This window comes from Chiloscyllium plagiosum, unplaced genomic scaffold, assembly GCF_037043375.1.
Source record: "Chiloscyllium plagiosum isolate Xiang-an unplaced genomic scaffold, Cpla_swu_hap1 HiC_scaffold_15, whole genome shotgun sequence".
Classification (NCBI taxonomy): Eukaryota; Metazoa; Chordata; class Chondrichthyes; order Orectolobiformes; family Hemiscylliidae; genus Chiloscyllium; species Chiloscyllium plagiosum.
Genome location: NW_028270153.1, coordinates 35,760,643 through 35,785,178, shown reverse-complemented (window position 1 = coordinate 35,785,178; position 24,536 = coordinate 35,760,643). Strand labels below are relative to the sequence as shown.

The following is a 24,536-nucleotide window of genomic DNA, read 5'->3' as shown; positions in this document are numbered from 1 at the left end:
TCCACAAACATTCCATCATCACTAAGCTTCACAATCATCACTCCTACTGTGATCTGATTGAATCATTTATCTCAATTTCTGGTCTGTCCAAATTCTGGTTTATGCCCTTGTGTTGCTGCCACAGCAGCATGATCATACTGTGGCCCATTTTGACATTTTTTTCCTTATGTAACTCATAAGTCAAATGATTGGCTTTTTTTTGTCACCTTCTTTGTAATTCAGCCAATTCATGCTTCCACATGTAAAAGGGGTTCATTTCCCACTCTCACATTCTTCCCACATTCACTCATAGTTCATAAACACAATGCTGTTTCAGGAACAAAAACAAAAACAAAAATTGCTGGAAAAAAACTCAGCAAGTCTAGCAACATCCATGTAGAGAAATTCGAATTAACATTTTGGGTCCAGTGAACCTTCTTAAGAATGGAAGACCTTTCGGTTTATTGTTTCAGGAGATGTTCAAATAGAAACTTGCAAGATCCAACAAACCTAATGACAGAACTGTAAGCGAATGAGATGTTTATATGAGCAAAAGGTTTGAATGATTGGGAAACCAGTAATATGGAAGTACTGAGGTAGGATGAGGACTGGACAGCAGCCAATACACTCTCAGTATGTCTTAGCATATTTAACATATTAATGAGGCTAGAAGCGTCAGATTTAAACTGCTCTGAAGGATTAACTTTGGTTAGCTGGGTTTCTGAGGGATGGAGAATCTGGACAATCTACAGGAAGATGAGTACAGACTAGCACACGTTGTGAACCAACAGAAGCAGGAGTATCTCCATCAACCTCTCAAGCTCCTTCACCAGCAGAATCCCTAACTTACATATCACCCATACCACAGAATCCATTGGAGTTCAGGGATTGAATGTATATCTGAGGCCTGCTCCAGAGCATTTCTCAGAATGTAGAAGCTACACCTATCTCTCGGAAGTTAAAGATTTGAAGAATTGCAAACTGCATACTGCCACCCTAGCCACCCCAACCTTTTTCCCGACAATCAGCAAGGAAGCATTCCTCACATCGTCACTTGTACTAACCTAATAATTCAAATGAAGCGAATGACCAGTCCACAACTTGAGACACTTTTCAAAAAAATCTGTCAGCTTTGTCAGGAATGAAATAACTTCATGAATTCTTGCTGGTTATTTCTGATCAACTGAAAATTTGCATTACCCTTTAGTACCATTATATTCTACATCATTATTAATCTATATTAATTTTGGTGAGTCCTGGTTGATGTTTCAGTACTATTTTTCTTTACAGATGTAGGCCATTTGGCCTCTTCAGTCTGTTCCAGCATTGAAATAATTCATGGCTGATCTAGACCTTAAAGTAATCTGCTCGTCTTTGTTATGCATCTCTTAATCCCCAAGCCTGACAAAGACTTATCAATATAAGTGAACAGGTCATAACATATCTGAGAGAACATTTTTCTTGGGATTTGAGCATCACTGGCAAGGCTAGTGTTTATTGACCATCCCTAATGACCCTTGAGAAGATGGTAATGAGGTGACTTCTTAAAGCATATTTATCTCTTTGATGTAAGTACACCCACAAAGCTATTGCTTAGGACATTGACTCAGTTACACTGAAGAAATGGCAATGCAATTCCAAGTTAGGCTGGTATGTGCCTTGGAGAGGATCTTGCAGGAAGTGATGTTACTATGTGTCCGTTACCTTTGTTCTCTTAGGTGGTAGAGGCTGTAGGTTTCAAATGTATTGTCAACAGAAACTTAGTAAGATGTTTAAGTGTACCTTGTAGATAGTACAGACTGTTGCTACAATGTATTGATGTTGGAGGAAGTAAATGCATAAAGTGATGAATGGGGTACTGTTCAGTCAGTCTGCTTTGTCCTGAATACTGTTGAAATTCTTAAGTGATAAATGCTGGAAATCGTAGTCAGTCAGACAGCATCCATGGAGAGAGAGCAAGCTAACGTTTTGATGAAGAGCAGCTCTGATGAAGAGTCATCTGGACTCAAAATGTTAGCTTGCTGTCTCTCCATGGATGCTATCTGACTCGCTGTGATCTCTAGCATTTGTTGTTTACAGTACAGATTGCTGCATTTGCAGTAACTTGCTCCTGCTTTGACATTTTTGCGTGCTGCTAAAGCTGAACTCATCCAGGCAAGTGCAAAGTATTCTATTCTCCTGATTTGTACTTTATTAATGGTGAATGGGTTTAAGGAACAAGGAGGTGAATTTCTTGCTGCAGAATTTCTAGCCTCTGATGTGTTCTTGTAGTTCCAGTATTTGTATTGCTGGTCCAGTTTAGTTTTTGGTGAGTGGTAACTCCATGATGTTGATGATAAGAGTTTCAGCAATTGGAATTTTATTGAATATCAAGAACTGGTGATTAGATGGTTTCCGGTTGGTGGCAGGATAAGGCATGTCACAATGTAAGGGCCTCAATTAAAGTACCAGTGGGAGGGAGGGGGAGGGTGCACTGATGTCAAAATTGTGGTGGGGATATGGGGGTAGGCCACTCACTTGCTTTGACACTCTCCTGCAACCTGTTGGTGAAGTGGTGTAAAAGTCCACAAGACCATAAGACCATAGGAGCAGAAATTAGGCCATTCAGTCCCTTGAGTCTGCTCCGCCATTCAATCATGGCTGATAAATTTTCTCAAATCCATTTTCCTGCTTTCTCCCCATAACCCTTGATCCCCTTGATACTCAACAATCCAGTCAAATTGCCTCTGGAGTCATGAATGTGTGGGTAACTTAAACTGACACTGCAGTATTGAAGGAGTGTTGCAGCGTCAGGCATGTCAACTTGGAAATGAATCATTAAACCTTTACCTTATCCATCTCTGACTCCACCCTTCCCTTCCTTGACATCTCTATTTCCATTTATTGGAGTTGGCTGGCCACTGATCATAGAATCCCTACAGTGTGGAAACAGGCTCTTCAGCCTAACAGTCCACACTGACCTTCCAAAGAGTGACTCACCCAGACCCATTCCCCTACCCTACTACTCTACATTTACCCCAGACTAATGCACCTCACCTACATATCCCTGAACGCTATGGGGAATTTAACATGACCAATTCACCTAACCTGCATATCTTTGGATTGTGGGAGGAAACCCATGTAGACATGGGGAGAATGTGCAAACACCACACAGACAGTCACCCGAGGCGGTCCCTGGCGCAGTGAGGCAACAGTGCTAATCACTGAGTCACCGTACCGCCCTTTATCCATTATATCCATTACAAACCCACCAACTTCCACAGTTACTTTGGATATACAAGCTCACACCTTGCAAGGATTCCATTTCCATTCTCCTAGTTTCTCTGACTTCATCACACCCGTTGTGATGATGACACCATCCATAGGGGGAAGGCCTTAGAAATCTCCCACCTTTTCCTCAACTGACCACCCTGCCATATGACTGACAGGGCTGTCAGACAAATCTGACCCATTTCCTGCATATCTGCCCTCACTTCTACCCTCCCACAACAACGTACGATCCTCTGTCCTCATTTTCCACCCAAGCAGCCTCTGTATCATAAAAGATAGTAAGCTGCCATTTCTGCCACTTCCTGCAGCTTGCTATGGCCAGACCCACATTCCCCCTCTCCTTCTGTCCCCTGTCAGCGTTCAGTAGAGACCATTCCATCTGGGACACCCTTGTCCTCTCCTCCTCTATTCTCAATGCATCCCCACAATCACACTGTACCTTCCATGCAATCACAGATGGTGCAACACTTGCATGTTTACCTCTTCACTCCTCACTATCCAGGGCCCCAGACACACATTCCAGGTGAAACAGCGATTTACCTGCACTTAATTCAATCTAAATCAATTCTTACCATGTGGTCTCCTGTACGATAAGGAGACAAAACATGGGCTCAGTGACCATCTGAGCTCTGATGGTAAAAATGACCATGAGCTACCAATTGCCTGCCTCTTCAACTCACCACTGTGTTCCCAGGCCGGGACTCAACCAGCATTTTGACCAATGATCCGACCCCATCCATTTCACCAGAAGCAAACCAACTGGCTGATTGTCTCATTTGCCATCGCAAGACTTTGTGTACAGATTGGTTACCAAATTTACCTGCACTTGAAAATTCCTTGGATTTGTGCTGTCCTGAAGAGAAAGTAACCATTTAATAACTCGCCCCCCTCTACTGTCTCATCAAATACAAATATATACATGATCTGTTTTAAAAACAGATTCTGATGACTTTGTGGGTTCCCAATAGGAAGACAAATATTTTTACAAAGAGTCTGAACTGTAAAGGTCATTATAGAAGGCAAAGTAAAATCCTATTTCATGAAATGCTGTCAAGGCAATTTCATCAAACATTGAAATAGCTTAAAAAGACTTAAAATAAAAGACTTAAAATAGTCATACTTATTGTTGAATCTTCTTATCTTTTACCTTTTCCATCCAAATCTTATTTCAAACACCCCTAAATAAATCAGTTTACATGACTGATTAAATAGGTCAATTTGTGTAGTGGCAGGTCCCAACAAGACCATCAGCGTGAACTCCCAACCCAGTGATTTCTGGTGAACTGCAGGTTGTGGGTTTCAGTGCTGGTTCCCTGGAATCTGTGTTGCCATTCTGGCTCTAACTCGAGACATACATCTCAATGTTCCCTGCTTCTGGGGTAGTACTATCGAGGCCATTGTGTTTAGTAACTATAGGCCGGTGAGTCTCACTTCTGTTGTGGGCAAAGTCTTAGAGAGAATTGTAAGGGATAGGATTTATGAACATCTGGATAGGAATAATGTGATCAAGGATAGTCAGCATGGTTTTGTGAAGGGCAGGTCGTACCTCACAAACCTTATTGAATTCTTTGAGAAGGTGACTAAGGAGGTGGACGAGGGGAAAGTGGTAGATGTGGTGTATATGGATTTTAGTAAGGCGTTTGATAAGGTTCCCCATGGTAGGCTACTGCAAAACATACGGAGGTATGGCATTGAGGGTGAGTTGGAGGTTTGGATTAGGAATTGGCTGGCTGGAAGAAGACAGAAGGTAGTAGTTGATGGTAAAGGTTCATCTTGGAGTGCCGTTACTAGCAGTGTTCCGCAAGGATCTGTTTTGGGACCATTGCTGTTTGTCATTTTCATAAATGACCTGGAGGAGTGGCTAGAAGGTTGGGTGAGCAAGTTTGCGGATGATACGAAAGTCGGTGGAGTTGTTGACAGTGAGAAAGGATGTGTCAGGTTACAGCGGGATATAGATAAGCTGCAGAGCTGGGCAGAAAGGTGGCAAATGGAGTTCAATGTAGGTAAGTGTGAGGTGATTCACTTTGGTAAGAGTAACAAAAAGATGGGGTACTGGGCTAATGGTCGGATACTTGGTAGTGTGGATGAGCAGAGGGATCTTGGTGTCCATGTACACAGATCTCTGAAAGTTGCCACCCAGGTAAATAGTGCGGTGAAGAAGGCATATGGCGTACTGGCTTTTATTGGTAGAGGAATTGAGTTCCGGATTCCTGAGGTCATGTTGCAGTTCTATAAGACTCTGGTGTGGCCGCATCTGGAGTATTGTGTGCAGTTTTGGTCGAGGAGAAAGTGAGGTCTGCAGATGCTGGAGATCAAAGTTGAAACTTTATTGCTGGAACAGCACAGCAGGTCAGGCAGCATCCAGGGAACAGGAGATTCGACGTTTCGGGCACAGGCCCTTCTTCAGGAATGAGCAGAGAGTGTTCAGCAGGAGAAGATAGAAGGTAGGGAGGAGGGACTTGGAGGAGTGGCGTTGGAAATGTGATAGGTGGAAAGAGGTCAAGGTGAGGGTGATAGGTCGGAGTAGGATGGAGGCGGAGAGGTCAAGAAGAAGACTGCAGGTCAGGAAGGCGGTGCCGGGCTGGAGGGATCCGGCTGAGACAAGGTGGGGGGAGGGGGGATGAAGAAACTGGTGAAGTCCAAGTTCATCCCCTGCGGTTGGAGGGTTCCCAGTCGGAAGATAAGACGCTCCTCCTCCGACCGTCGGGTTGTTGTGGTTTGGCGGTGGATGAGTCCAATGACCTGCATATCCTCGGTGGAGTGGGAGGGGGAGTTGAAATGCTGTGCTACAGGTTGGTTGGGTTGGTTCGTCCGGGTGGCCCAGAGGTGCTCTCTGAATCGCTCCGCAAGTAGGCGGCCTGTTTCCCCAATATAGAGGAGGCCACACCGGCTGCAGCGGATGCAGTAGATGATGTGGGTGGAGGTGCAGGTGAATCTGTGGCGGATATGGAAGTTTCCTTTGGGGCCTTGGAGAGAAGTGAGGGGGGAGGTGTGGGCGCAAGTGTTGCACCTCCTGCGGTTGCAAGGGAAGGTGCCGGGAGTGGAGGTTGGGTCGTTGGGGGGTGTGGATCTGACAAGGGAGTTGCGGAGGGAGTGGTCTCTACGGAAAGCTGATAGGGGAGGGGAGGGAAATATATCCTTGGTGCTGGGGTCTGTTTGGAGGTGGCGGAAGTGACGGCGGATGATGCGCTGTACATGGAGATTGGTGGGGTGGTAGGTGAGGACCAGTGGGGTTCTGTCCTGGTGGCGGTTGGAGGGGCGGGGCTCAAGGGCGGAGGAGCGGGAAGTGGAGGAGATGCGGTGGAGGGCACCGTCGACCACGTCGGGGGGGAAATTGCGGTCCTTGAAGAAGGAGGCCATCTGTGTTGTACGTATTTTGAACTGGTCCTCCTGGGAGCAGATGCGGCGGAGACGAAGGAATTGGGAGAATGGGATGGCGTTTTTACAGGGGGCAGGATGGGAGGAGGTGTAGTCCAGGTAGCTGTGGGAGTCGGTTGGTTTGTAGTAGATGTCCGTGTTGATTCGGTCGCCTGAGATAGAAAGGTCTAGGAAGGGGAGGGAGGAGTCCGAGACTGTCCAGGTGAATTTGAGGTTGGGGTGGAAGGTGTTAGTGTAGTGGATGAACTGTTCAACCTCCTCGTGGGAGCACGAGGTAGCGCCGATACAGTCATCAATGTAGCGAAGGAAAAGATGGGGGGTGGGGCCAGTGTAGTTGCGGAAGATGGATTGTTCCACATACCCTACGAAGAGGAGAGAAGTGAGGGGGGAGGTGTGGGCGCAAGTGTTGCACAGAGAAGTGAGGGGGGAGGTGTGGGCGCAAGTGTTGCACAGAGAAGTGAGGGGGGAGGTGTGGGCGCAAGTGTTGCAAGAGAAGTGAGGGGGGAGAGTTTTGGTCGCCATACTATAGGAAGGATGTGGAGGCACTGGAACGGGTGCAGAGGAGGTTTACCAGGATGTTGCCTGGTATGGTAGGAAGATCGTATGAGGAAAAGCTGAGGCACTTGGGGCTGTTTTCATTGGAGAAAAGAAGGTTTAGGGGTGACTTGATAGAGGTGTACAAGATGATTAGGGGTTTAGATAGAGTTGACCGTGAGAACCTTTTTCCACGTATGGAGCCAGCTATTACGAGGGGGCATAGCTTTAAATTAAGGGGTGGTAGGTATAGGACAGATGTTAGGGGTAGATTCTTTACTCAGTGAGTCGTGAGTTCATGGAATGCCCTGCCAGTAGCAGTGGTGGACTCTCCCTCTTTATGGGCATTTAAACGGGCATTGGATAGGTATATGGAGGATAGTGGGCTAGTGTAGGTTAGGTGGGCTTGGATTGGCGCAACATCGAGGGCCAAAGGGCCTGTACTGCGCTGTATTTTTCTATGTTTCTATGTTCCTATGTTTTTTGGAGGCTTTTTTTAACAGTGAATTCCTGAACTTCTGCCTGTATCATTCTGAGATAAAATGATGAGCTTCTTGTGAACTGAGTTGTTCTGAAAAAGTTAATTCTGCTGCAGATAAGCACATTATGTAATTTAATAAAAGCAATTGTGTGGTTACATAGATGGGACATTAAATTTGCCTATTCATCACTGCAGATTGTTTATACAGGCCTCCACCAAATGACCATTAATATTTTATGTGGTTAGAAATGTTTTCATGTGGTACATTTATTCCACAGTATAACTTTCCTTAAGGACATGGATAATACCCAAAGAAATTTCTAGTTTGCAAATGAACACTGCTGTATTTATGCAATGGAGACAGTTCAAAAGCAGCAAGTAAGGATAAAAAGGCCTATTTCTCTGATTCATGTTACTCACTGCATTGTTTACCCAGTTATCTGTTACTCTCACCCATGTCATGTCTGTTTCATCTGTGAACTGATATATACAGAGTGGCACCAGCAATTGGTCTGCTTTTTGAAATATAAGCATGTCGAACTTTTGAGGTGTTATACATATGTTCACATGATGCTTGCAATACTGTAAAGGTCATTGGTCAAAGATCCTCGCTTGCTGTCCTTCTTCTACATGGTTTAAATCAGATAACTAGAGAATACAGCACACAAAAGCATGTCAAATTTTGTTAATGTAATATTACAGATCACCAATAGATTGAATTTTAATCCAAGCCAACTAAATGATGCTGAACAGAATCATTTTGACTATAACTTCTAATTGGCAATTTTGCTACAGCAAGCTTCAAGATTGAAACTACACGGGCAAGGACATGAATAGAAAGCCCAGCATGGTTTCTGACTAATCCAATACCTCATTTCAGCTCATTCACATCTAGAATGTGGAGAACATTAGGCTCTGTTATCACTTGCAGAGAAAAAATGTGCTGTAACTGCTCAGTGTGAGATTGTCTGATCTGCAACTGACTCGGTTGTAATGTACAAACAAAAAATCTATACAAAGCAGCACTTTGGCATACCCTTCACGCTAATCTGCTTCTCACATGGCTGTCAGAGACAGTATAATGGAAATGGTTGACTGTTGAAAGCATTGGTGCAAGTTTATTTTATTTTTCAATACTCTATTTTCTACAAATCCCAGAGTTGTCTTATTTGATCTAAATTGACTGTAGGTTTTAGTTCTTGAGTCAGATTAAACTAGAGGCAGGGGTGATGCAGTCCATGTTCTAGTACACTGCAGAAGAAGATAAAACTAATTTACACTGCAAAGATGTATTTTGGACATGAAATTGATTTCTGAAACTTTCAATGGTTTCACATATTCATGTGTTAACATACCCTGAAATAGATTATTTCGTTGTTTATGACTGATACTAGTTCATCAGATTATCATGATGGAATAATATTAAATATTCCTAACCTCTGCCTATTATGCAGCTGCAGTAAATATCTGAATTTCATATTTCTATTATTTATTGTTTTGTACGACTACATTTTCTGTCCAATACAACTATTCACATTATATTTAAACTACAAGGCAGCAAAACCTGACTCATAAAATGGAAACCACACCTCATCTGATTACTGTATGGAAGGATGTTATAATGGGTGATTAGTGTTACAACCGTGCAGGGGAGGTGGATTGTGGTATTAGATGTTGTGCTTGCTGCTATTGAGGACTTCTCAGATCCTTTTAACACCCTGTCTGAAACACTCCACTCTTAAACATGCTCAATAGCACAAGGGATCCACCTCATCATCAGCCCTATTAAAACGCTTGAAATGAGGTTTCCTCATGATGTGCCTTTGACTTTCTTTTGCTGCTGCAGTGTGCGTGGAAGCTCATCGTTGTTGGAGGAATTGGAAAATGTTTTGAGATACAAAAAAGAAGTGGGCTAAACTTTAATAAGGAGGCCAGAGGACTGTGGAAGTCTGATAGCAGAAAGCTTGCTCTCACTATAGAGGCTTTGGTTGCAATCCCTCTTGGATCGCAACACCACAGGAACATGGATCATAGATGGCAGGGATCAGTTTATTATTCACAGCTGAAGAGGTATAGAGGAGGAGAATAAGAAAGACTATAAATGACAGGCTCTACCAAGTGTTGTCAGAGGGCACTTCTCTTACTAAATCAGGTAATTGGCTGTGATGGCTATGTTTCATCAAAGAGATTGTTACAGAATTGTGCCAACTCCAATAGCTGGACGTGCATCTAAAGAACAGACTAAGATTGATGCTTTCAGTAATCCTGTGATCCTTCTTGTTGGGAACAGCTAACATTGCATCATCTCATTGTTTGTTGTGCATTGCTGCATCAGGAAGCTACTCAAGGTCCTGTATGCCAGGATAAGGGAATTCATAGTCATTTTTCTAACCAGAGAGCAGTAGGAAGAGCACGTACATGGCTTTGCCAAGCTGGAGGGATGCTTATTGGTTCCAGAAACTATTGGCGGCACACATGTAATTGTGGTCACGATATGAACAGCATCATATACCTCAAATGAAAGGGCTACTGGTTCCTTAACATGCCCTTTGTATGCGATCTCACACAGAGTAGTGAGTCAGTGAATGTTTGTTATCCTGGTATAGCAGCTATGATACATTGTTCCTCCACCAGTCAGCCATATTTGAGTCACCTGCTGATCCAAAGGCTAGCTACTTGTTGGCAAGGCTGCCTAATCTAGAAGAGGCCTATGTCTCCCTTCTGTTATGTGACTGTGGGTGGATAGCTGTCTACAATGAGAACACTGTTGTTTCCTGTAACATCTTGAAGGAAATGATAAGTGTTCTGTGGTTGTAAAGCTGAAAGGTGTCTCTTAGTTTTTAGTGGTCTGCAGCATCTTCCACAGCTTCACTTCCCTGAGGGCATATGCCTTACCACCAGATCTTCTAAAGTTGACAGTTGACAGTTCCTTCTGCATCTCAGTGACAACCAGTTAACTCCCTTTTCTCAAACAGTATATGTTGTCGCCTTTCCCAAGTTTCTTACATATCTGTCCTGACAAGTGTAAGAGAAAATCTTTGATTTCGTGTCCCTTATTAGTAATATCTAAGTTCTGTACTACTAAGCAATTATTTTCACATGCATTTTTATATGCTGTGGGTCATTTGTCAGTAGAATGATACAGTATTATATATCCTTACCTGTTAATAACAGCTATTTTGGTGAGGAACCCGAGAACCACTATCAAAAACTCAATGCTTCGTTGGTGTAAACTTAGCAAAAGGTTACAAAATGCTATATCAAGCCTTGCCTGTATTGAAATTATAGAATCCCTATAGAGAAAGAGGCTATTTGGCCCATTGAGTTTGCACTGATCCTCCAAAGGTGACCCCAGCCAAGTAACATTTCTTGGGGTTTTTACCAAGACTAACCTGCACATTACAGGATTTTGTAAAGAAAAAGCATGGCTAATCCATACATCTTTTGACTGTAGGAGGAAACTGGAGCACTCAATCAAAAGCCATGTAGACTCAGGGAGAATGTGTAAACACCACACAGTCCCCGAAGACTGGAATTGAACCCAGGTCCCTTGCAAAGCTAACCACTGTTCCACCCACATAGACCAATGTCACAAAAACCTTTACAAATTATCAGAGATATTTCTCTATCAGATTTATCTGAGTTCTATTCTCAGTCCCAGAAGTGAAATTACCATATTCTGTGATGAATGTGTGACCCAGCCTCAGTAATGTGCTCTTAATTGGTGATGAGCATATATTTTCAGCACTTTCTGTGAATAGTAAATTCCTCTGTAAAAGAAAGGATGGTATGAAAATATTTGACATGAATATTTTTAATTTTTCACATTTACTTTCAATGACCTTCAATCTTTTTAGTATGTATCTAATACGTTCAAAGAAGTCAACAAACCAAGAAATAGAAGTTACTTGAAAACATCACAAATGTTCTAGTTATCACCACAGAGGACATTACAAATATCAGTCAATCAGCAGTTCACAGACAGGTTTTACCAGATCAAGTAATTTCATTATATTCCCCAACAGATAGCAAGCAACAGAGTTTGAGGGTTTTGCAAATCTGTTTGGCATGCAGGAATCTTTTGAGAACTTTGTTTTGTGATTGTGAGGCTGGTGTAAGGGGCAAGTATTGATGTAGCGTAGAGACACTTTATCGCGGTATAGGATAGGATCAGGGCACTGTTTCTTTTGGTATTCGTACGTTTAAATATATCCATATGTTGCTGTGTAATTGGGCACAAAGGTGTATGGTGGAAATCCTGCTGCCTTCTCAACAATCCCCAGTTAAATTTGGGATGGGCTGGGTCAAGTATAGCTTTCCTGTCCAGAGGCAAATTGTAGCCCTTAAATGCTGCAAAAGGATCTCAGCTACCTCTAGGAGTTTTCAAGCAGCAGAGGGGGACCACTCCAGGTAGATGCAGGTAGGTAAGCCTGTAGCTCATTCATGGGACAGTCATCTGGGTTCCTGAACCCACTGAAGGGCCCACCAGCAGAGACTGAGTAAACTTCCAGGAGCAAGCCACCCTGCCCTTCTCTGATTGCCAATTTCAAGATCAATGGCCTAAATTAACCAGAGATTGAAATGCCGCATGAAAGTAAGTAATTTAGCTTACCTGGCAGATCTTCATCATGCATTTAAATGTGGGTTTTTGCAATTAAAAGACAATAATTTTACAAAGTTTGAGCATTCTGAAAGAATAGGCATGCTTGTGAAATTTTTTGTCTTGTAGTCAGCAGGCAGATGTAAGAATATCTATTTCAGAGTGAAGAACAATTGAAACTGTGTAAGAGAGTGCTGATTAGTTAGCAATTGGACTCTGTTTGGTCAGGACATTGCCATGAAGTATTCACCAGGATTTAATTTAATTGAAAAGGCACAATTCCTGGTCAAATTTCTTTTTCCTGCAACAGTCTGGGCCCTACATATGAATATATATATATAAAACTTATCACAAGCCCTAGTGATAATCTTAAATTAATTCTTGGTGTTATTTTTGGCACACTTGGAATTGCTCAGTAGGTGCTGCCAATCGTAGACATATCAAATGTAGGACACCGTTTTCTGACATTTTTAAGTATAGAGTTGTTGAGTATGGTTGGTTCTCTGTCTGTTGCAGATTGTGAAAGAGAATGTGCTGCTTGACACAATCTACCAATCATTGTGATGTATGACCGCCATAGCTCACATCACACCGATGTTGTATTTCATGTCCGATATTGTTCATTTGTGTGGTCGACAAAATGTCATTTTGGCTTGATGGCAGCATCCTGTAAGTGGAGGATACTACTTCAGTTAGTTAGCTGCATAATCACAGTCTGAAAAGGGTTGTCCATTTACTCAAATCTTTGAGACACTTTTCCAGGGTACTTTGACATGAACTGGGCATTTTCCAGGACCAAACATGGCAGTCTTAGACCTGTTCCTGAACTTATACAATATACCAATGATATGTCAATGATACCAATATATTTATGATTTGATCAGGGCAGCCATTGACCCTTAATGTAGTTTTGATGAATCTTATATCATGATAAAGCTTCCATGATGAGCAAACAGCTTGGGATGATTTACAAGGCTGCTGATACAGTCAATTTTCTACTGTGTGGAGCTGGAGGAATTCTTGCCGGTATATTGGCCATTGATGATCGGTTTGCAGTAAGAACTCATAAGCAGATTTTTCAACTAAAACATTGAGGAAAGGGAGTGGGTAGGCTGCTCCATTTCAAAAGTGATTTTGAGTGTGGGATGGAGCCCATTTAGGTATATCAGATAAATTCCTGTTTGTAGCTACAGATTCAAATATAGTAAACGTTTCTTCTCTGTAACATGCAAGGGATAGGACATGTGCTATCATTCATTAAAAATAGATAAAAACATTTATAAGAGCTAGGCCTAGAGAGGATCCCATGGCAGCATCTTCTCTTCTCTTCTCACGTCTAGTTGCACATGAGGCAGACAAATGATATGTTTTTGCCCATTTCCATAGTTAGATTTTGCCAGAAGCTATGGATTAAGGGGTACAGGCTCCTGGCTAACCAGGAGACTCTTTAGCTCTTAACATCAGCCATAGTCATATTGGAGGGATTTACAGGTTCATAATCAACCTGTATAGTCATGTTACAAATGGACCATCCTTGACCATCAAGTCCAATTTGGGCATACAAGATGTGTGTGCTGCTAAGTTGCTAAGTTAAAAAAAAGTACAGATTCAGAAAAGGCATTTGGTGTATAAATGTAGGGAAGTCTTACTACAATGTACAGTACATTAGCGAGATCACACCTAGAGTAGAGTGTGCAGTTATGCTTTCCTTACTTAAGGAGGGATATATTTGCATTGGAAGGTTCATTAGGCTATTTCCTAGCATGAAGTTTTTTTTGAGGAATGATTGTCCAGGTTGGGTGTATACTCATTGGAGTTCAAAAGAATGAGAGGTTTTCTCAATGAAACATTAAATTCCTCAAGGAAATTGACAGTATGGATGCAGAGAGAATTTTATCTTTTTGGAGGATTCTACAACTTGAGGGCACATTATAAAAATAAAGGGCCTCCCGAATCAACAAAGCAATGAGGAGGAATCTCTTCTCTCATGAGCATATTTAGCCTTTTCAATTCTGTTCCACAGAGGTGTGAAGGCTTTGTTAATGAATACATTCAGATATGAGCTAAATAGATTTTTGATTAATAAACAGTCAGCTATTTGGTGGAGCCAGGCAGTAGAGTTAAGGCCAGAATTAGATCAATTTTCATTGTATTGAATAGGCTTAATGCATTGAGTGGCCTACTCCAGCTCCTACTTTTTAACAATTGATGGTCAGATGGGTGATATGGGAATTCTTCCTAATAGTTTTCTCTTACTGACTGTTCCTGGACAGTCTGAAGGCATCACTAAACCATGGGGTTATCCTTTATTCTCTCAGAGATATTTGCTTGTTTGCAGACTCTGCCCTATGCATTTGATAACAACAAACATGGATGAGACTAGAGATCTGAAGGATGAGGCTGGAAATCTGATCAGGGTGGTGATTCATAGGAGCACCTGTGTTAACAATGCTATTAGTATGTAAACACTGCAGACAACTCCAGTTGTCACTTAATTATGACACACTGACCCTGACTCCATTGCTGATGCTGAGTTTGCCATCTTCCTGCCCTTTTCCACTGCAGAATTGGTTAGCTTGTGCACCTCTGCTGCATGAATGAGCTGGCCTCTGTGTAATCGTGTTTGACCAGATTTTCTCACTGCTAATGACAATGCCACCCACTTCTGGATCCATTGTCAGAACCCACACTGGTAGCAAAAATTGTGGTGCTGGAAAAGCACAGCAGGTCAGGCAGCATCTGAGAAGCAGGAGAGTCGACGTTTCAGGCATAAGCCCTTCATCAGGAATGTGCTCTGCGGTCCTCACTTACCACCACACTGGTAGCATTAAATTCCACCCACCAATTCTGAAAATAAAGAGAAAATATATAAATAGACAAATGTCCTGACCAATCTCTCAATTGTCATCATTGAGAAAAAAAACAGCTTACCATTGTTATTTATTAGATCTGGCTGTGTGCAATTCACTGCTGTGTTTTCTTGAATTATACCAATGCCTATGTTTTCAACAAAATATCTGAGATGTGTTTTGGGATGTTCTGAGGCTGGAGATACAATATTTACAAGAGCTTTCTTTTCTTTTTAAACTGCTTTTGTACTCCAGAGTAGGAGAGTTTTCTTCTAAATCAGGTTCACAAAGGTTCTCACTAATCTGAGTACATGCAGAATGGCTGTGACATTTTTGTCAGCATATCATAACTGTACTATCAAACTACTATTGCGAGAGTGCTATTTTCCTTGACTCCAGAAAGCTTAGTAGCAGTCGGGAAGACCCAGTTTAAAATAAACCTTCCTTATTTAAGGAATAAAATCTACCATTCTTCATGTTGCCAATCAATATGTAAGGCATTTCCCAAGGAAGGTAACATTTGAGGTGTAGTATCATCCTTATTGAAAAATCTGCAATATAATTAGCATGATTTAAAGAAGACCAAACTTAGGAACATTGTTACGCATAAATACAACATTTGAACTATCAATTACATTCCCATATGTCTTTTAAAGATAGGAACCATCTATTCCAATCTCACACCTGCAGCAATGTGGTTGACTCTTAACTGTCCTCTGAGTAATTAGGAATGGGCAATAAATGTTGGCCTAATCAGTGATGCCCTCATTCCGTGAATGAATGAAGAAAAACAAAATCTCTTGATTGCTACCCAAACTCTATTATTTCTTTTATTAACGCAACTGTTTAAATACTACCTAAAAGAATAATGAATTCTGTTTCAGCCATGGTTTCTACTGGAAAATGTCAAAGTATAACTAAATCAGTTGACATTTACAATGCATCCATATCTTATATTGTTGAAATAACTTTTGAATTCTCCCTATTATTTTAAATTCTTTCTCAACTTTACTCTGCATCCTCTCCACATGGGCATTGGAAAATAGACACAAAGGAATTTGGAGCAGGAATCGACCATTTGGCATTGTTCCAATACATTTTGAATGAAGCTCATCTTATCTTAACAGTTTCCCAGTGTTTTTAGAATGCATTTTATTGTGGTGCAATGTGCTTTCTGACAACAGACAGATTAAACAATGTAATGGAGAAAACATCAGAAACCTGGGAATTGAATTGCATTAATAATAATGTTCTCCTTTGCCTCCCTCTCTAGTGAGAACATATTCAATGTGCCAAATGTTATACGTGCAGGCTCTGTTAGATACCTTGACATGCAGCGCGTTGTAGATAAATCAATCCAGTTGAAAAACAGCTGAATTATACTTCTGATTCAATCACAATCAGAAGTGAGATAAATGACTACACCATTTACAAAATGCACTGAATTGCTCAACTATTTTGAAGTTATTTTGATTGTTGTAAAGTTCTCCAGCTCACTATGTTCTGTATCTTCTAATAATTCAACTCACATCACAAAATAAATGCCCTGAAATTATATGATTCAAAACATTGCATTGATATTTTATATTGTGATTTTCTGCATTAACTGTTTTGTATAAAGAGCATCCATCTTTTCTTTGTGGGCACTGAGATTGTTTCTATTCTCAGAATTTCAGTTGTCTTCTTTTCATTATATTAGGAGGGTAAAGAACATTTCTCAATAAGAATTTAAAGGAAAAAGGATTTTAAAACTGAATTCCCCAATGTCTGAGCTCCTGAAGTTGGAAATGCATATTAATAAACCCCATCCAGGGAAGATATCAAAATACAAAGGCACATCATCCTTTGGCAACTGATTAATGCATTCAAAGTTGCAGGACATGAAACAAACTGTCAGGTTGTTAATCCTGTGAAAGCCGATGAAAATTGAAGCCCAGAATCAAAGGAATTTATCCTGTTTATCCTGCAGGCAATTTGACAAATACAGAGCAATGATCATCTATGTCGTCTAGAGTAAAATAAATATCATCACTGAAGTCCGGAGACCTGTTCATATTGGGTCATGAATCCATAAGGAACTTTAACTGTATTTTTAGTGGGAATGGAAAGAATGAACAGTTAAAATTTAATGTATTTGTTTCTTGCTTAGCTTCTGTCGTTTTTTTTAACTTGGCCTCATTGGCTTTGGTGGCAGATGTTGTGTACATTTATCCATGCAAGCACCTCCTGCTATGTGACTTCTGTGATGTCAACATGACCTCAAAGACCCCACCACACTTGCCCATGCAATCACAGGTGTAACACTTGCCCATTTATCTCCTTCCTCTTCACAATCCAAAGTCCCAGTCACACCTTCTAGGTTAAGCAGCTACACTTCATTCAATCTAGTCTACTGTATTTGCTGCTCACAATGTGGCCTCCTCTACACAGGGGAGACAAGGCACACTTTGGGGGACTGCTTTGTGGAATGTCTACATTCCATCTGTTACAATGACCCCAACTTCTAGTTGCCTTCCATTTCAACACAACACTGTGTTCCCATACCAGCATGTTCATTCTAGGCCTGCTGCAGTGCTCTAGTGAGACGCAACACAATCTGGACAAACAACACTTCGTCTTCTGTTTGGAGATCTTACAGCCTTCAGGACGTAACAATTGTAGAGCATGACCATCTTCTTCCATTTTGTATCATGTAGTGGATTTCTTTCAGTACAGTCAACCCATTTACAACTACTAATGGCACTCATTATACCTATCTAGCGTCTCTTCTCTCCTGGCCTACTATCAGCAATCCTTTTGTCTGGTTACCTTTTTCTTTCTCTCTCTGGGTCCCCTCTCAATCCTTTCTCCCCCTCCTCCATAATCAGCATAAATACCACCTGTTCTTAGCTACTATCAGTTCTGAAGAAGAGTTACTGAACTCAAACCATTAACTCACATGTTTTCTCTACACAGATGCTGCCCGATTTGCTGAGTTTCTTCAGGAATTTCCATTTGTTGTTTGTGTCAAAGATATTTTAACTAGATCACGAGTGGGCCAACAGCTTGGTAGCTGGTGGTAGAATGATATAAAAAGTCTCCAGATAAATATTATTCCTTGCAAGATATTCCCTCTGCTGTTCCCACAAGATCCTGTTGACAGCCACACTGCACCCTGTATGTTTCACATTCCTCTATTACCTTGCTCACCTGAGCTCACCTGAGTTTGAAACTAATTCAGAATAATCTGCCTACAAATATATATTGTAGCTACTCACAAAGTGTTGCCTCTTAGCTTTTCTCAGTCCAAGTGAACGTAATCTAAGTTGATATTCAATTGCAGTGTTGAGGTGGAGCTGCTTGGCTGGAGATACTATCTTTTAAACCAGGTCATATTGAAGCACTATTGCTTCTTCAGATAGTGGTTAAAGATGGCTCAGCAGTATTGAAACTTCCTCAAGTTAATTCTTTAAATCCTGGCCAGTGATTCTCTGTTAACCTCCAGTCACTTGATGTTGCTGCACATTCATCTTGTTGTTTTGCAATCTTGCTGAGTCCAAAATACCTACAGCATTTATGAATATGGAAAAATTACTTTTTCATTATAGTGCTTTCAGATGTTTATGTGGAGCACAGTGCTATATGAATGTAACTTTGTTCTTTCTATGAATTACTGCAGCTTTTCTGTTTTCATTCTGGATTAGTATGTGGTTTCTTGGAATTAGCTAGTTTTCAGAAATGCATTAGCAGTTCAAATAACACTCTGCAATCACCATGGTGAGAGTAGCCCTTTCATAAAGACAAAGACAAAGCCACCTTAAAACCAGAGGGAAACCAAATGAGAAATTAAAGGAGCAAATTAAGTAAAATTGACAGGAAAATTAACGCAAGTTTGATGTTGGAGGAAAACATGCACCCTAAGGAACAAAGATGGTTTTACAAAATACAAGTGGCTACCTCTGGGAATTTCATTACAAACTTGATTTTATAATAGTGACAACCCAACAGCTGAGATAAACAAGGGAGTACTCTTCAAAATTGCCACAGGATTCCCTGAGCTAATCTAGTGCTTTTTATCGTTATTTTATTACTAATATACTGTAAGTGTAATAGGATATTAGTTTTTTGATATATAACATCAAGTTATTAATATATGCCTTAGTACAAGATAACTTGGAGTTCTAAATAACTCATACTCAACTCGAAACAGAATCTCTAGGTAGAACTTTCCTTGTATGTCATGGGCAAGCGTAAAATAATTGTCACCCCAATGGGCCCTTATAAGGATTTCTTTTTCTTTTTCCTCCCATTATGTCTAAGTGTAGCCCCAGCGCTAAAATGGAGACAACTTGCCCTAGTGTTACCTGCCCAATTGCAACTCACCCTCTTTGGCTTAAACTCCCAATGTGTTGAAAGTTATAGTCAAGCTGAAGGTTGAGGATCTGGGTACCTCTGGAACATCTGAGAGATTTGTGGAGGGCCTGTATGTGGTTCCTCCTTTGGTGGGGCACTTACTGGTACTACCCTGTCTCTTTGTGAGGAAGGGGCATCTAGAGTGAGATCAACGTTTTGCACCCCTCTGTTAACTTGCTGTTGGTGTTAACTACCAATGGCTAAAGTAATGGAGGGCAGGTCTGCGTACATCATTGACAGCTGCTAAGTGTTCTACAGGCCCGGGCTCTCCTTGGTAGCTCTAGCCGGTCCATGGAAAAAGCCAGACACAGATATACAGGAGCTAATATGATAGAGGTCACATTGGTGGACTCCTCCCATCTTTGGTCCAGTTTACCGCATGTCTCACAAATCTGTTTGCTGTTCCTGTATCAGTTTGTGCATTTTAACAAAGGAAGAAGCCTTATGTGGATGTCAGTTGTGCCTGTAGGAAACAAAGAGAGAATGAATCATAAAATAGGGGTAGAAGCTTGGGCATGTTCACAGGGGTGGTAATGAGTGAGAATCACCGTACTTAGCAATGAATCTTACTTGCTTGCTGAGATATGAAGGTCTTAGCATCACCACATGAATGCTCACTGTCTTCTCCCCATAAGGCAAGGATTCTGACCCTTGTGGAGAGTGAGCAGATGAATGTCAGGCTCCACAAAACCCATTTTTGTCCTCTCTGCCCTATTGTGTATTGTTCTCATTTGGAATGAGACATGGACAGAATCAAGTGAGGTGCGAGTGACTGACATTGCTGTTAGTATTGATGCAGGTGCAGGGCAGATTGGCGTTGATATACTGATCACGGCATTGACTTCTGGTTCCAGACACTGATGCTGTGCACAAACCTCAGAGGCCCTTGCAGCTGGAAAGAAAATTAGAGGGAATGCTGCTGTAGTGGCCTGAGTGAGTGATTAGGAAATGTAGAGGGCAGGAAGGCTAATAGTTTCAGGGAATAGATAGGTGAGAACCATGAAAGAAAGATGTTTTGCACGCAACAATAGGAATGGTAGATCATGAGCATTGGTATGAGGTAGTGGCAGTGGCAGAATTAGAGAGAGTGTGTGGTAGCAGAGAGAAGATGGTGGCATGAACCCTTGAGGAGTGCAGAAGGGCATTAACCTTTTCCCTGCACTGTTACATATTGTATTCCTCCAGATCATGGATACCACAGTGACCCAGGTGGCAACTTAGGACCAAGCTGACATGACCTGTTGCTGTGATCTTCTCTAACAGTGCTGAGGAAAGTGGACAGCTCCCCTGTTCACCAGTACCTCCAAATCCTTGTTGGCAAACTGATGTGCCAGTTTTCCTCTGCTGGCCATCTCCTGTCTAAGTCTTCACACTCAGGAACTGTGAAGCCCAATTCCTGTCTTCTAGCATTTGAGCTGGTGCACATATAAGAATTCGATATGCTACCAATGGCAGGAAACACAGAAGGTCTCAGCAGAGGAGAACATTGCCGCTGGTGACTAAATGATAACACATGCAGCTCTGTGGAGGTATGGTGCATACCTAATGAGTTGAGCACTGTAAAATTGTGTAAAAAAATTCACTAGAGCACACAGGGAAAAACTTCCCATGAAACTACTCAAAATTGACATTCAACCAAATTTAATGCTCTGTTTTTCTCTCTCTCTCTCTCTCTACCAATGCTGCCACACCTGTCGAGTTTCTCCAGCACTTCCTGGCTTCTAACAAGATAGCTTGGCTATCTTCACTTATAATTTGCCTAAAAAATGTGCAATGGTCTTTACACAGACAGGCGTTTGTGAGTACTATACTTTGTTAAAATATTAAAATAAAAATAGATTACTATGTTCTTTCAAACTAAATGTGTGACAGTGGAGACTTTTCCATTCAATTTTGGCAAATTACTATATAAGTCCATGTATAATGTGTGTGTTTTACCTGTCACAAAGGTTACCTGCTAGCATTGCTTTACAGCATAACTAATGCACTTAGTATGGAAATATAATAGAACAAGGGACTTATTTACATTGCACTAAGAAAATGTGGAGGAAGATTATTGGGTGAGTTTCTGTAACAGCTTGGAGCACCAAGTGGTTTGAATTATCAAAAGGGTTGTATCACCATAATATGAAGATGGGTGTTGAAAATATGAAGTTTGATTTAATGTTTCAATTTTCATTAACAGGATAACGTATATTAAAATGGATATTGCTAAAGAAAAATTATTAACCAAAGCTTTTATTTTAATCTCTGAAGGTCAAAAAACTCATGTATAAATGATGGGTGTAATCAACGTGCAATCTAACTCCATTAGTCTGCTGCAGTATTTTAATATTGATGTGATTTTCTCCTATGTTTTTCCATTTTCCCTGCCATATAGCAAAAGGGCAGGAATTGACTCAGCATTATCACCAACAGGATGGTAGTGAGTGGAAACATGAGGCATAGGGAGCAAACCACTCTGCATGATTTTTGATGTTCCTGATTGTATTCACTCTAAGATTGTATTCACTCTAAGTGCAGACCTTTAATCTCAGTACACCCCCATAAATCTGCCAAGCAAGGCTCTGCTTTGAGTGAGATCATAGAATATTTACTTCATTTATGTAGGATACTTTAAGCAGTAGGATAATTTATCTGGAATAATTTAGTGCATTTCGTTTTATTTTACAGATCGGAACCAATGATGGATACTGTAGTTTTCACACAAGTCCTACGTTTACAAGACACACTAAACCTGTGGTACTGTGGACCCAGCAAGATGTTTGTAAATGGTTAAAGAAACACTGTCCGCATAATTATCTTACCTATGTGGAGGCATTCTCACACCACGCTATAACAGGTACAACCTAGGATCTGATCATAACAAGAGACTGATTTTGTTTCAGGTTTATCATTAGCATATTTTCTGAAACTGAAGGTTTTTTTTAGAAGATACACAGCAGGTTTGGATCCAGTGGTTAACATTGCGTGTAAAATCTTGAAAAATCAAACAAAAATCTGACCTGGCCTAACTCTAAATCATCCATTTCCATTTTAACTGAGGGGAGAGGTGGATAAGTGAATGACTGTTCCAGGGAGGTGGGTTTTTTTTTGTTTATTCACTTGTGGGATGGGGGCATCTCTGGCTGGCCAGCATTTATTTCCCATCCATAGCTGTTCTTGAGAATAGCCCATTGTGGGAATAGATAGGTGAGGATCATTCAAGGAAAATGTTGCATGAAACAATCGGAGTGGTAGATCATTCGACTTGATGGAAGGTGATTGCAGCAGCAGAATTAGAGTGCATATGAGGTAGCAGAGAAAAGATGGTGGGGCTTACACTTGTGGGGTGTAGAAGGTCTTTAATCTTTATCCTGCACTGCTGCATGTTCCTTCCTGTTCCTCCATGCTGATACTTTAAAAATTCTAATGAGGCTATGAGCCTTGTTATTTTTTAACTTTCCAATTTTATCAAGATCTCGAAATCCAGACAATGGCTTAGGATCAAAGAGAGAATTGCATTTTCATGTATCTTCTAGATCAAGTGTGCCTCCATGATTAGCTATGCTACCATCCTCTCCTCCACCCCAACTTTGGGTTTGGAGCCCACTCTTCCCAATGAAGACTCTCATCCAACCCCTACTTCCTGCTCCCACAAAGCCTCTACTATTACTGCAAGACCTCCATCTCCATGGAACTCCCACACTGTATCAACCCCAGGACTTCCAACACCACCTTCAATCACTCCCAAGTACTCTGATCCTTCTCTCCTATCCTCAGCCATTTAAGCTTTTGATGCTCCCAAACAGCACATCATTCCATTGAACCTACTTTCCCACCCTGGATTGACATTCCAAATCTAGTTCATTCACCAGGATTGAACTCCACTTCTCTCCACAGAAAGCAAGCTCAGGTTACTCCAATTGACCCCATTTTCCCTTTGCCCATTTATTTCCACTTTCTCAGGTAGATACAGTTGTGCCCTCTTCCCAAACCATACCCAATGCCAAATCAGTGCCTCACACCAAACCTCCTAGAATTTCCACACCTTATCTCTCAATGTGTATCTGTCTTCTCCTTCAGCCTTCATCACTTAACTCCCCCATTACTGGCAGTCAAGTCTTCAATCAGATATCCAACATATGAAGTGAGGTAAAACAGCGTGTGGGAAAAATCTTATTTCCTTGTTCTCACACTTTTCTGAAGATCCCAATTCTTGGTGAGTGAGGTAAAAATTCAAGCTATATCTTCTAGATTATGCAAATAGTTATATGGATGACCATATTTTCATAGACATCACATCAGGTATTCATTACCAAATGATACGTCTGGAAGGAACTGAACCCGAAACAAAATGCTATTATATTTGTTGCTCTGTCAACATGCTATAGAAATGCATCGCAGTACAGCCTGAAGGTTGCCTTTATTGTTTTTTGTCATGTGGTAAGCAATTTACTAATTGAACAATCACTAACAAAATTGCAAACTCAGAAAATTTCCACAAACGTTAGAGTTCAGAAAAAAGTTGTATGAAGATAGTAACTGAGTATAACATTCTTTCACATGATAAGCCAAAAATTACTGCCAGGCTACATTGCAGATATAGCATAAATGTGGAGGATTCAGTCCTTGGTTCACATGTAGTGCAAGAATTCCTTTTTAATGGGCACACTTTAGCTAAATCTCCCTTTGCACTGTTCTCATTCCAGAGAATAATTTTCTTGGTGTTTGCTGGTATGAGCTATAAATATGGGAGATTACTTTTAATTAAGTTGTAATCTCCAGCTATACTTGCTATGCAGTGAGTTGGTTTCCCAAAATCACTACCTACCTCAGCTTGGTTCTTTCAGGAGCACACTGAGTCTCTTTTTGAAGAAATAGTCAGCATTTTTTTCAGGCAAAAGTGAAGACTGCAGATGTTGGAGATTAGAGTCAAGATTAGAGTGGTGCTGGAAATGCACAGCAGGTCAGGCAGCATCCGAGGAGCAGGAAAATCAACATTTCGGGCAGGAGCCCTTCATCAGGAATGAGGTTGGAAGCCTCAAGGGTGAAGAGATGGGTGGGAGGGGGT

At 41.2% G+C, this 24,536-nt stretch overlaps 1 protein-coding gene across 1 annotated transcript in view; it reads left to right on the top strand.

Moving 5' to 3' along the window:
* The window catches only part of LOC122560127 (sterile alpha motif domain-containing protein 10-like), a 115,680-nt gene that overhangs the window by 29,838 nt on the left and 61,306 nt on the right, over positions 1-24,536 (top strand). Inside the window, exon 3 of the mRNA XM_043710400.2 lies at positions 22,157-22,325. Within this exon, the coding sequence (XP_043566335.1) occupies positions 22,157-22,325 (169 nt within the window). The remainder of the gene's footprint in view (positions 1-22,156; positions 22,326-24,536) is intronic.